The following is a 14,977-nucleotide window of genomic DNA, read 5'->3' on the forward strand; positions in this document are numbered from 1 at the left end:
ATTCATCGATTAAGACATTATTTCACAGTAAAATCTTCAGAGATAACCTAACTCCAAAGAGTGCAAAAACTGAACCAATTTGGTCCAATTTGAACATGCCTAAGAGTTAAATTAACTTTAAGGATTTTGCTGCTGTCTAGAAAGCAAATCTATGAATGATGTATGATGACTGAGTCATCACAGAGACGTGGATGATTACAGCATTCAGAGATATAAATATAGTGCTGGAAAAGTTCATATCTGATGAGGTGTCTCAGATACAGCCGTGTTGTCTGACTTCTTTCAAGCTCTTTTCTCATTATGTGATAGAAATATGGAAATAACACAAGTGGTGTTATTTCCAAAAGTGCTTGGAGACAAGCCAGTTTTCTTTTATAAATGGAAACACTCCCAATTTTGGATCTGACAGACAGCTAAATTATTGTTTTGGACCGTAATTGAACCCTGTTGTAAGAATGAATCAGACAGATTTGAGCGGATAAAAAAACATAGAGTGTGTCTAGTTAAAATAAACTGTTGCTGAAAAATCATTATTGTTTTTGTTGTAAAGTATATGTTATCAATGATTGACTATATCTGTAGTACCTGAAACGAGCCCAGAATCAAGTCAAAAACCAGCCTCAGCTCCGTCTTCACTTGTTCCGGAATGAACGCAAAGACGAGAAAATTGATTCCAAACAGAGGTATCAAAAGCAGCGTCGCTTTTGCCAATCTCCTGCAATGACAAAGCATAATATACAGCGAGTTCACAAAAGGAGTTCACTGCAAACAAACTTCACCTGTGTGTTATTACCCAATACCCTCTGAAACCAATATTTAGTCGCACTCTCCATACACCAATAAAATAATACCCCTCCGATGGCTGTATTTTACAAATGAGTTCAGAATGCGAGAGATGGTGTGGGGGAAAAAGTCTTGTCCCAAATGCAGGAACTCAACATCAAAGTAAGCGCAGGAGACCAACGAGGACAGTTTAACGACATCTTTACTTAAATCATAATGCAAACAAACATAGGTACACCTCACAGGGCATATTACATTAGAACAGGGAAAACACGAGAACCCAGAAACAAGCCCCAAGACACTACAATGATCCAGCATAGCGAAAAGCCACAGACAGTATTAAATAGTCTCTGAGGCTCGTTAGCCAACTAGGCCCGGCTGAGTCCACTCTAGGCAATCAGAGACCAAAAAGGAGAGGGGAGGGGCTGGGGACAGACCCAGGACGTGACAGTCTGAGTGGGAAAAGATACTCACTCACACTAAAGTATTACGACAGTGTGTGAGACAGTTATGAGATGCCCTCCATCAGTTAAAGTTCCTGTCCACATGTTCCATCATGGTGTGATTTAAATCCTCCGAACAATCATCTCTGTTGTTCGATAAATATACAATTATTTTTCTCACCCAAAAAACGTCCCTAAAGGAGCTTCACAGTACCTTTTCCTTTGCTCTATCTTTGCCCTCATTTAATTAGTATTCCATATCCTATGAATTATGCATACAAAAAGTTTGATCCTCCAGTACGCAGTGGCGGAGCGTCCGGGGAGGCCAGGGAGGCGGCCGCCTACGGGCCCGCGACCCTGGAGGGCCCGGGCCGTCAGATAATAAATCGGTAAAATCAGGCAAAAATAAGAATTAAACAACATAACCCTAACCTAACCCTACCCTAAAATTTAAAACATTTTGCGCGCGCGTGGATGTGCAGGGGGGCCTGATCACTGTGCCTCGGGCCCGGCTTTGAGTTGTTCCGCCACTGCCAGTACGTACACCAAATGCACCACAAGCTGTATTGTGTTCCCCAGCGATAGAGAGAGAGAGAGTTGCGTCACGCTTTGATCTCGCGGCAAAGCGGGATGTTGCCTCCTGTAGTTCCAAACATTGGAACTTCCTCATTGGGATAGAAAGAGAACTTCCGCATTCCATTCTTACAATGGGAGTCTACGCTAGTGTCGTCACTCTCATAGTTATATCACGCTGGTTTTCCCTATAGGACAGTTGGGGTAGAGGAGCGCTTGTCTTTATTATTACGTCACCACCAGAGAGACGTCCTCAGCCTGTTCTCACAAATCGCGTTGCAAAATCGCGTTAATCCACCTTTTGTTTTCTTTGGTCTGACTCGGTCGAGGTTGCAGGAGGAGAGAATGCTGAGATTACATGGATTTAAGGAGGACTATGTTGTAATGCAGTGATTATAGACTAAACGAATGTCAAAGACTGGACAGAATGATTGCCATGCCCCCCCCCCCTGATTTCAACATAAAGGACAAAGCTGACATTGTTGCATAATGCATTACATGTACAGTTCAAAATACAGTATATATTTATAAATATAAAAGATTTATCTTTTCACTTAAAAAACGTTTCAGGATGACAATTCAGTTCAAGTTCTAGAGACACAATCTCAATATATTTTAAACTATATGATCTCAACATGGCCAAAAGGCTTTCCAATGATGTAAGCAACCATCAAAAACAAAACTAGCTCTGCATAGATAGAGGAACAGCAGCAATATTCTCTCTTGTCATAAGACAGACTGAAACACAGGGGGAGTTCACAGACTGAAACACCAGGGGAGTTCACAAACTGAATTAAATCAGTAGTGTAAAAAAAAAAAAAGTTGTGGTATCTGATGACTGAAGGCTACAAGAAATATGAAATTATGATTTAAGTACATTGGTTTACTACTAAATTGCAGGCCGGGAAAATACTAAAGAAAATCACACGCCTGATACATCAATGACTAGGTGTGACACTGTTTTACACTTTCTATGGTAAGACAATAAAAGACAGATAGAATCAATTTAAATGTATGGAAATAGCCTTTTGTGTGAACAGACGTCCCAGTGGGAAACCTCTTTGAAGCAGAGGCCACTGGTGGCAACTATCAGCTCTGGAATGCAAGGCAGATGAAGTCTTTGTCTGAGTTCCAGAGTCAATAGGCAGCTGCTGAACCATTTGACGTGAAGTACCTCACCTGTTTGAAGTATTTTAAACCTCTAGCTAATTGCTAGAGTTATACAGTACTAATAATTGAATCTAATGTGAAAACATAATGATATTCTGATATGAAACCTAGAACTTGTTGAATACACACACAGGATACATTGTACTAAGGATTTTCTACTCATACTGCTTAATAAAACTGGATTAAAGATTCACAGATTAAATAATCAAGGAAGTTCACATACTGAATAAGTAACCACCTAACTCTTTTTAAGTTCTTCTCATAGTAATTACATGCTGGCACACGGGAAAACTCTGAAGCGAGCTTATATTTTAATAAGACTTTATGAGTGTAACTTTGGGTTGCAATGATTTAATGAAATAACCTTTGGTCTTATTTTAATGTGTGTAATATATTGAATGTAGATAATTGATTGAAGCTATGTTTAATTAATGAAATGAAGGGACAAATGTACTAATCATAATACATGCTAAGGATTAAAAACAGTTGCATTTGCATACTATTCAACACGCAACCGCTGCTACAGAGAGAGACAGGGTCTCTGTGATTGGCCGAGAATCATGTCACTAAGAGGCGGGGTTTTGGATCAACCCCGGATACAGTAACATGTGAAGACAGTATATATGCAGTAGCTTTGCTTAATTCATGGCGCAATACAACATTTGGAAATCGTGTATCTGTTCGCCATTTCTGACAATAAAACATTGTTTGGAAAACGACTCCCTCGGACTCTAAGCTTGTGAATTATTCCCACCAAAGAGAAACATTTCTGCTTCCGTCTTTTAAACGGGCTCAAGTTACGACATTTATTGGCGAGCCAGCTAGGCCCTTTGCTGCTGGAACACGGGACATTTCTACAAAGTTTTCGTTGAAGGTATGTGTGAATTGTACCTTTAATGTTAAAACTTTGTCCGTGTTTATGGCGGTTAGTTAAAAAAAAACCTCGAGCCATTTTTTTCATCCGGCGGAAATGAATGTATTCTCTGGGTGGTTTTTAAGTTGCAAGCTTGCAGTCCTTCTGGATCCGCTGTGTTTTCAGACGGCATTGGTGAGACGTGCACTTTAACACGCACTTAGAGTAACAAAGCGTTAAAGTGTGTGTTTCACCGTCTCCGTGTGCCACAGAAAAAATGTTCGATCTCTTCACGGGAGTTCAAGCCGTGTCTGGGTTAAACTGCATTTCGAATAGTATAGATGGACTTTTGATTTGTCGTGGTACATTAAGCGTTTAATTTCTTTCTAGGGGTTCAAGCTAGACATTAATTACATGTAGGATTCGGATCAGAAAGTGTAAAAAGCACATCTGGTTCATGAGGACCCTTGTGATAAAATAGGGTCCTAATAGATCTCGTTATTGGTATCTGGCCTTGCTCGCCACGATATACATGAGCGCACCAGATAGTAACCCTAAAAAGAAACTATCTGGTTCGGTAAGAATTCTATTTGATGAGTAACGTTGGTAGCACTTAAATTGGATCCTTTTAGTTATGATGAAGTATACTGGTTCTGAGCCGCGGGGTGGATTTTGGCTTATAGTTGAGACCCATTTCATGTGATATGCATATGTTTCAAACGACTTGCTTTGTGATAGGGTCTCAAGTATGACTTTAAAATTCTACTTAGCTGCTTATATGTATTTTTTTGTAAATAGAAGCTGTGTTATATGATGTCTTTTTTCCTTTTCTTTTTGTAGAATTGGGGCTGTTTTCTGTCGGGGCCGTGGCCACACGGGACGGGACGCTGTTCCTTTGTTCGCGACGTGTTCTGGGCTGATATCAACAGGTCCATTCCTACTACCTAATTCAGGTTTGAGAAAGCTTCATACACAATTACACTGGTTCATGTAAAGACTGATTTGTTGTATTTGTTTAGTTCTAACTGCATACACATGTGTTAAGGTTAATTCTAGTACACGCTTTATTTTAAATACTGATTACTCCCCGTTCCAGACAGCTAATGACTGTTTGACAACGGATTTTCTGTCCTCTTTTCTATCAATTTTCTAAACCTGCTGTCGTTTAAACTGCATGCGTCTCAGCTAATGCTGTTTCGTAGGCCTACATTGTTGTGTTAACCTTTTTCCCCAACTTTAACCTTTCTTCCCATCTAATGATTTTATTCCCAAGCTAACTTTTTCTTCCTATAACGATTTTTTTCCCAAAGCTAATTTTCTTCCCTTTAACGTTTTATTCTTTCCCACATAGTGTGTTCTGTTTTATATACTGTTCTGTGATAGTGGAAAGATAATTTCGGACCTTTGTCCGTTTTGAGGGACAGCTTCCTTTGTATTCTGCTCATCCCTTCTTTGTTTAGTTAAAACGGTTGAGAGCCCGCTGGACGGATTCTTTATCTAACTTTTCGTTGTTTAGTGAGCTAGTATAACGGAGGTTTAACTTCATTCTATTGTTGTGGTTTCCTGGATTACTGTATCATAAAGTCCGGTCCGTGGATGCGTTAGAACGTCACAGACGCATAGACTCCATTTTTGAGTCGCTGATTGGCCTTTTGCTGTCACGTGACTGTGGCGTTGTACTGCATTGACGGACCGGGTGGACATTGGTCCGTGGTTCTGTATTCCAGGAAGTAGGCTACAGCTTTGTAGTTCACAGGCGAACATATTTGTAGTTTCTTTTTTCTTTGCGTGTCTGCATGGCCGTTTGAAACCCTTGTGTTTCGTGAGTTTATTTTCTCTAGTGGATAGAGATATAAGTCTTTCTCTTTGCTTCTTTTTCATTCTTTCTTAAACCTAAGATCTTTTAACTGTTTTCTTTGTTTCTTACCTTGATGGTTTTTCCACGAATGCTGTTTGTGTTTATGGATTTAACCATTGAAGGCTTTCTGATAGAGTACTGATTGAATAGTTTGAATTATAAACGTAATGATTTTGTATGCCATTTTTCTACTTTCATAAATAGCACTGTATGATACGTTTGGTTGATTATTGTGCTATCTTGGCGGTAGTTTAAATTAGGCAATTGCTTTGATTTAAAAAAAAAAAAAAAAAAAAAAAAACTTTAGAATATTTTACATTCTTCTGCTGGATGATTGTGTGTGATTGGTTTTAGTACATTGGTTTGTTTGATTGACACATCTTGTATGTATGTGTGTCTGATAGTATACTTATTTCTTTCCTTTTTTTTGAAAAAGAAAGAAGGGGGGAGTGGAGTATTATTCTCAGACCTTTAAATTATTGTAAAAAAAAATCTTTTCTTAAACAACTGTGTTGTGGGAGGGAAATAGAATCTGGGGGAGACTGCCTTGTACAAATACAGATACAGCCTTAGAAACCCGGGTTGTTTTTCCTTTTTACTACACAGTAGAATAGCCAAATTGTTGCTAATGGATATGATTTAGACGTGTACCAGTTTAAATCAAGAGAAAGCTGAATATTTGGGGGGTGGGGTTGGAAATTCATTTCCCTTCCTTATTAAAATAGGGACACGTAAAATTTCTCTCATCTACTCTCCTGAATAAGTAGCTTTGAATAAGTTTGGAGATTTTAATTAGGAGTAAAACTGTAATGTCAGGTTCCTAGTTTATCAAATACCACGAGTATATTGAATTGTTTCTGCTTTATATTTTGCATTTGTTATGGCTTTGTAGTTATTTGCGACATATAAAACCACACACACATGTGAATATACTTGTTCATACAACTTTGCTTTTATTCAAATAAATTGCAGACACATATAACATTGGTAAATGGTTTACACGTATTTGACGTGAGACTACACATTTCTGAAATATTTTTATTGTTCACCACTGCTGTACATAGATTTTTGGGAGCTGATATAGTCCTTTTTGGGGCTGGCAAAATTTGAAATCTGTGCTTGAACCTATCAAATTGCAAAGTATAGCTTGGTGACACGTATCCGCAGTGTTGCAATAATTTGGAATACTTGGACACAAAATATATACAGAATTCTTAGGAAATTGGCATTTGAAGTACATCTTTGTAGTTTTGTAAAATCGTGACCTTGTAGTTCGGGGAAAATGGAAAGCTCTGGGATTTTGGCTGTTGTTTCAATAACTACCCCTGCAGGAATCGTACAACAGAATAATCCGTTATGTAAGAACATTGAAAAGATTTCTAAAAAATTTAACAAACGCTGGCCATCATTGCAGCTACTACAATTGAAACCATGGCCAATCACAGGTACCTTTGACATACAAATCATTAAAACAATGCAGATTCTTGTCAGTACATATAGGACCGATCAAAAAACAGGCAGGAAAGGAAAAAGGAGAAGTGAGAAAAGAGTGCATGAACAAGAAGTGTTGAGCTTGTTCCTTAAAGAAGGTCAGATACTTAGCCAGGCCCTCACAGAGATTCTCCAGTCGGAAATAGCTACTGCAATTGAATTGAATAATCAAGAAGGAGCTAAGGCTGTCCCATTTTCCCACCTGTTACCCCCTCCATATAGAGAAGAGACCCCCAGAACAGCCACAATTCCATCTTTTTCCCCTGTGCCAGCAGCCACAATTCCATCTTTTTCCCCTGTGCCAGCAGCCACAATTCCATCTTTTTCCCCTGTGCCAGCAGCCACAATTCCATCTTTTTCCCCTGTGCCAGTCTGCCCCGTGACCACTGAATCCATCACTGCCAGAACCCCAAACGTAGATCCCATCTTGCCTGTCCTGTATGTTGAGGCCAAGATACAGATGGAGTCAGATTCGAAAATAACATACAGAGACAGTGATGAAAAAGAGCCTCAAATCTCTGGGGAAAAGACCAAGAAGAAGAAACAGAAGAGGAAGAATTTGGATTATAGATCATGGAGGACCACGGATATGACAGACATTATAGCGAAACTCCCACACCTGCAGGACGGAGCTTTCCCATGGCTTTCAAAGTTAGAGGAAATTCTGGTGGGGACTCCATTAGAGATGGGAGACTTTAAAGAGCTGATCTTGACGATCAGTGGATGCCATGTTCTGGAAGATGTCCTGAGCAAAGCGGGACTGGACAGGTATAATTCAACCGGTCAGTATGACAGAGAACTTTTCTCAGCCCACAAGAGGGCTGTGTGGCGTGCCCTCAAAAACTTGTTTCCTACTAACGCCCACCCGGACAGTATCATTATAGACCCCCTAAGCCCCACTGAAAACCCAAGAACTTACAAAACCAGAGCATACAACCAGTGGCGTGACATCACTGGGAAGGACGCAGACAAGTTCCAGTTGGAACAAGCCCTGGTGAGAGCATGGCTTGCCTCCTTCTATGCGGGAGAAAATGGAGTCAGTTGTGGGGCTTGCCAAGCAGATGCTGAAATATTAAGGAAAATAAACAAAGTCAGACGAGCAACAGTACCTCCTGCACCCCGACAGCCCACAAACTTCACACCACGAAACTCCCAGTACGATACACAGCACACCAATTCCCAAGCCCCCGCTCCATATTCAACCCAGGCTCAGCAGGGTACGCAGTCCTGGGACGAAGAGATGCCCGGATTTGAAGAGACAGGCGGAAAGAGGCCTTACAATTACACAGGTTGCTTTTACTGTAAGTCAATGGATCATTTGGCTTGTCGCTGTCCCGAAAAGCCCATGCGGTTTTCCCGATCCTCAGCCCCTGACTCAGGAAGAAAGACATGTACCACACAAAGTTCTGGACCACAGGGGCCTGTGAATCCCTACCGAGGCCCCCAAACAGGAGGTTTCGAATGACTATGCCCTGATGAATTCGAAGTGAGGTGCGAACAGCTGGTGATGTCGCATGCCAGATTAGGATCCCACAGTGTGGGTAAAGTTGAACTGAAGGCCAACTCACTTAATTAAAATACTTCAAAGATGCCAGCACCGCGGACACTACAGGATGGAGGGAAAAACACACCTCAATTCAAGTTGCATAATTCTTGGTCCCCAAGGAGCTGCCATGAAAATAGATAGACATTGTTGAAACAAACCCCAGAAACCTTGTGGTCCCAGCACAGCACAGACATTGGCCTTGTCAAATCTGCACAACCGGTGACTGTGACTCTCAGAGCAGGTACCACGCCCCCTTGGAGAAATCAATATCACCTCAAGGACGCTGCAATTGAAGGCATCGAGTCCCAGATAAGGGGTCTAACACAAGCAGGAGTGTTACAAAAAACAAAAGACCCCATCAGCAACATGCCCCTTCTACCAGTTAAGAAACCTGACAACTCATACCGTTTAGTACATGACCTTAGGGCCATAAATGACATTGTTGTAGCATCCACAGCCGAGGTCCCGGACCCACACATCCTGCTTTGTGATATCCCACCCACAGCCACTTGCTTCACAGTCCTGGATTTGACAGGAGCCTTTTTTAGTGTCCCACTAGAGGAGGCCAGTCAGGGATATTTTGGTTTTACTTTCAAAAGAGAACACTTCACTTACAAAACGTTTGCCCCAGGGCTATAAACATTCTCCTCATATTTTTAACAAAGTTTTAAAAGAGGATTTAGCTGATGTAGGTGAGCTAATGGACAGCACAGTCCTCCATTATGTAGATGATCTCATTATGTGTTCAAAAGACAGGGAAACATGTCATAAAGATTCAATTTTGAAATTTCTAGGTCTAGTACAATTTTCAGCTCCATGGATACACCACGATAACGGGCCCCCTTAGAAGTTTAATAACAGACACAGTCTCAGATAGATTGGAGGCTCCAGTGACCTGGACAGAACAGGCACTACAATCATTTGTGTACTTAAAGGAAAAATTGATGGAAGCGCCAGCACTAGCATTGCCAGAATTATTCAAAACAATTTCTGTTGTACTTTTCTTCGTCAGCCGAGTGTACACATGCCACAGCTATCTTGACCCAGACTACAGTGGTTAACGGTAAACCCCAGCCGGTAGCTTACTACTCTGTTAAGTACTCAGATGTAGAGATGGGACTTGCACCATGCTACAGGGCATTTGCGGGAACATGTTCAATGTATGAAAAGGATGTACTCTAAATTCAAATCTGATCTGCAGGCATTGCCACTTCCAGACGCAGAACTGGGATTATGGACTGATGGGTCTTGCTACCGCATCGGAGAAACTTTAATTGCCAGTTATGCGGTGGTAAAGGCCCACGATGCAGATTTTATCACTATAAAAGCGGAGATAATACCACAGCCATGCTCTGCCCAGTTAGCTGAATTGATAGCACTGACCGAAGCATGTTTGATGGCTAAAGGAAGACGGGTGACTATACACATTGATAGTTCATACGCCATGAATGTATGCCATTTGTTTGGAGCAATATGGAAGAGCAGAGGCTTTAAAGGCAGTACTGGCGTCCCCATAAAGCACCAAGAACAGATTTTAAAATTGTTATCAGCAATGATGGAACCTGAGAAAATCGCTATTGCGAAATGTGCAGCTCATAAGACGGATCACACACGTATCACACAAGGCAATAATGCAGCAGATGTTTCAAGTGCAAAAAGGCAAGGTAATGTGTTGCTAGTGTCTCATTAGGATTATTGATACGTGAACCCATGTAATGGGTCACGTCTCAAGAGGGGAGTGTGTCAGAAAGATAACTAAAGAATATGGCTTTTGGGCACCCTATCTCTTACAACAAGTTGACTGATAGGAAGGTGTATGATTTTTTTAAAAAAAGAACAATGTAAGACGAGGCATGATTGTTCTTCCAGGACACAAGTTTCTCTGTAGAGAAGTATTCCCACGCTTTGAAATTGCTATATGTCTTGCTTGCACAGGGAAATTGCACTGTACGTGTTTTCAAAACAGGAAGCAGAGCAGGAGGAGGAGTCAGAGAGGTCCGCTGCTAACACCATCAAGCCGGGTGAAGTCGTCCGAACCACTGGAACAGCAATACAGGTCAAAGGCTCTCCCACCTGGTTCCACTTTAATCACTGCATTAAGGCCCCGTTGAGGAAGGAGACCTCAGCCCTACCGGATATCAGGATATCGCAGCAGAACCAGAGGCAGACGGAGGTCAATCAGATCTCCGTCCTGGGGAACCTACGCCTGACGACATCATTCACCCTACTGGTGAAACTGATCATCACCAGCAGCCTTCTCCTCCAGCAATTACCAGTGACAGCAACTACCAGAGCATGACCGAGAGGAACCAGACGACCACTGCATCAACCTACAATATGCACCACACGCAACCTTACCTCATCCCACAAGGAGTTCCGAATCCCAGTGCACAGGAAAGAGAGATTGAATTGAGTTCTTCTGCATACACTGATTCAGAGCTGTGCAACTTGGTAGAACACCAGCACACTACAGAGCTGGACACACCAAATGCTCTGTGTCGTACCCCCCGAAACAAACCGTTGAGGTAATCACATTCTAAGCCCCCAGATGTGAACGAACAATACCTCAGAGACTGTACATTCTAAAGTTCCTGGAAAAAAAAAAAAGAAGCAGTGTTTCGTTTGTGGTGTGTGAGTGGAGTTCTGGGCTATGGTGCATGAGCAAATCTGCAGTTGCTCATCCATCATGGACAGAATTTCAATCATGTACACATACTGAGTAGTGCAAAAATGGACAACCAAGAAGAAGCTTGCGTTCGTTATTATAGGGAAAAAAAGAAACACCAGAAAGCGCGCAGATTCCAGATAAGACAAACTTGTTGGATGAATTGTAATAACTATGTTTTAATTTTACTTTCCTTAGGCTTCGCTATATGCAGGTCCAACTGAGGAAGGGATTTCTATTCTTATTTTTCTATCTTTCTAACCAGTGAAGGTTTATTATTATGTTTGATGTATTTTATTTTTGATCTAACCAAAGCTTGACTCCACAGTCCAATAATCAAGAGGGGAAGGCGAAACTTAACCAATCCACAGGAGATTTTGTCTTTTTTGTTTTAAAACTGATTTTAGTTGACACCTACATAGGTACCATCAGCCCGTGAATATCCCTTAGTGGAGAAATATTAATATATCTCCAAGAGGGGAATGTGGTATCTGATGACTGAAGGCTACAAGAAATATGAAATTATGATTTAAGTACATTGGTTTACTACTAAATTGCAGGCCGGGAAAATACTAAAGAAAATCACACGCCTGATACATCAATGACTAGGTGTGACACTGTTTTACACTTTCTATGGTAAGACAATAAAAGACAGATAGAATCAATTTAAATGTATGGAAATAGCCTTTTGTGTGAACAGACGTCCCAGTGGGAAACCTCTTTGAAGCAGAGGCCACTGGTGGCAACTATCAGCTCTGGAATGCAAGGCAGATGAAGTCTTTGTCTGAGTTCCAGAGTCAATAGGCAGCTGCTGAACCATTTGACGTGAAGTACCTCACCTGTTTGAAGTATTTTAAACCTCTAGCTAATTGCTAGAGTTATACAGTACTAATAATTGAATCTAATGTGAAAACATAATGATATTCTGATATGAAACCTAGAACTTGTTGAATACACACACAGGATACATTGTACTAAGGATTTTCTACTCATACTGCTTAATAAAACTGGATTAAAGATTCACAGATTAAATAATCAAGGAAGTTCACATACTGAATAAGTAACCACCTAACTCTTTTTAAGTTCTTCTCATAGTAATTACATGCTGGCACACGGGAAAACTCTGAAGCGAGCTTATATTTTAATAAGACTTTATGAGTGTAACTTTGGGTTGCAATGATTTAATGAAATAACCTTTGGTCTTATTTTAATGTGTGTAATATATTGAATGTAGATAATTGATTGAAGCTATGTTTAATTAATGAAATGAAGGGACAAATGTACTAATCATAATACATGCTAAGGATTAAAAACAGTTGCATTTGCATACTATTCAACACGCAACCGCTGCTACAGAGAGAGACAGGGTCTCTGTGATTGGCCGAGAATCATGTCACTAAGAGGCGGGGTTTTGGATCAACCCCGGATACAGTAACATGTGAAGACAGTATATATGCAGTAGCTTTGCTTAATTCATGGCGCAATACAACATTTGGAAATCGTGTATCTGTTCGCCATTTCTGACAATAAAACATTGTTTGGAAAACGACTCCCTCGGACTCTAAGCTTGTGAATTATTCCCACCAAAGAGAAACATTTCTGCTTCCGTCTTTTAAACGGGCTCAAGTTACGACATTTATAATAGTTGTGTGGTATCTGGACAGTATGCAAGTAAAACCCTCATAACATAATGTACAAATCTAAAACCATATGTTTGCTTCACAAGTCTACTAGGAGAGCTTATTCAGAGGTGGCTGATGGCCCTAGCCAGGTGAGGGGGTGGAATTAGCATTACCAATTGGGGAGACTGAATGTCTGGACATTGTCTCCACTCCCTTCCTCCAGGCACTTGAATGATCAAAGAAGTTGGTCAACAGCTGGTGGGGGGATTCTCTGCCACCCAACCACCTGTGTTCTAATGCAAATGTGAAATGCAGTGCATAAAAGTAAACTGAAATAGACTTGAGATTAGTACTGCCAGGCCGAGAGGCTGTCAGGGAGCTCCCTGGCTCTCTCTGCTATGCTGTTATGATGCTGTTGAATAAACACACTGAGTGATTCTAGAACCTGGAAACCCTGACGTCGTCTCTTCTCTATTCTCCTCCATATTATTACATCTAAAGCCTGCTAACACGCGGTGTAATGCCTCATCAGATACGACATTTGGCGAACCAGCGGCTATTGTTGCTTTCCTTTCCGGAGGCGCTTTAGAGAAGAACCTGTGTATTTTGAGGTGGCCGCAGCAGCGGGCCTGTGAGGAGGATCGGGTCCGTGGATGTCTTCCTACGGCGAGGAGGACCACCGCGGAGCGGACCATGGAGACTTCGGGGCGACCTACGATGAATGCCTCGCGACGGCGACGTTGTGATGACTGCGCGGCCGCTCGTGACCAGAACTAGGACGGCTGTAAGACTCATCTGGCTGCGCAACATATCTTCTGCGATCGCTAGAAGGGCGCGCTGCGGTGCAGACGGCAGAGCGGAGAAATTGGTGTGTCGAATTTCTTCGTGGCGGGTATGTTGTGGGGAGAGGACAGCGGGTGCCGGCAGAGTGGAGGACTTGCGATGATGGGGTTCTTCGTGGAGAGTGTGGTAACACATCTTCGGCGATCGCAAGTGGAGCGCTCTGTTGTTAAAATGCAGCTATCTGTTGGAAAATCTGGGTCCGGGGTTGGAGCGCTTTGGCTGTGGAGACGGCGGTGCGGAAAACTTTCTGTGTCAAAGTTGTCCGTGGGGGGAGGTGGTGAGCATGGAGAGAGGCTATCTTTTTGGCTGGAACAATGGAACCATCTGGACCTGCGCTCGGCTATTCTGCTGGGTGCGTGGACATTAAGGTAGAGACTACAACAGCAGCATTATCAGAGGGAACACTGAACATTCGGGACAAGAGGTTGTATTTTGGTGATAAAGTGATTTGAACCACGGAGCGTTGTTTTTGTTGCCGTGCGTAAAAGTGTGATGTGAGGATTTAGTTGTTACACTCTCTGGTCTATTTCATTGAAGAAACACTTTCTTCTGTTCAATGTCGGCACCTCCGTTGGTAGTTAGCATGTGTAGTTAATAGGAGTACTCGAAAGGTTCTATCTTTGGTTACAAGTTTGGTGACTCGGCGTGGGGGGACATTGGTAGGGGGAAGGGTTATCTTTAGTGTGAGAGTTTAAAGACAACAGAGAGACCTGCGCACTAATTGAATGAGAATGCATTTTGACTGGTGTTTTTATTTTCGAGACATGGTTATGATGAAGTGAAGAAGTGGTATAAAGAGAAAGTTCAGCACCGTATTGATGTATTTTCCCTGAATATTTTTATTTTGAAATTTAAGGTGAATCACTGTATGACTATTGTGTAATTTTGAAGCCTGTATCTAAGTTGCTCTTTCTGATGTGTTGTTTGTGTTGAATCTACTGAATGTCTTCTTTGTTTAAGTTTCAGCCATTGATTGGTCTTGGGGGGTGTAAGTTGGAGGATGTTGTTTTTTGATGTTTTTCTTGCAAACTGTTTTATTCAATATACCTGGTTGCGAAAGAAGTTTAATTCTTTCGTGGGGGGAATAGTTGTGTGGTATCTGGACAGTATGCAAGTAAAACCCTCATAAC

The 14,977-nt window shown here is 41.6% G+C and overlaps 1 protein-coding gene across 1 annotated transcript in view; it reads right to left on the reverse strand.

Annotated features, from left to right (window-relative positions):
• vipr1b (vasoactive intestinal peptide receptor 1b) overlaps positions 1-14,977 on the reverse strand; it is a gene marked incomplete at both ends in the record, with an annotated part of 75,891 nt that overhangs the window by 1,701 nt on the left and 59,213 nt on the right. Inside the window, one exon of the mRNA XM_080417455.1 lies at positions 586-715. Coding sequence (XP_080273581.1) covers positions 586-715 — 130 coding nt within the window. The remainder of the gene's footprint in view (positions 1-585; positions 716-14,977) is intronic.

This window comes from Gymnoscopelus braueri, assembly GCF_963280865.1.
Source record: "Gymnoscopelus braueri genome assembly, chromosome: 21".
In the NCBI taxonomy this organism is placed as follows: domain Eukaryota; kingdom Metazoa; phylum Chordata; class Actinopteri; order Myctophiformes; family Myctophidae; genus Gymnoscopelus; species Gymnoscopelus braueri.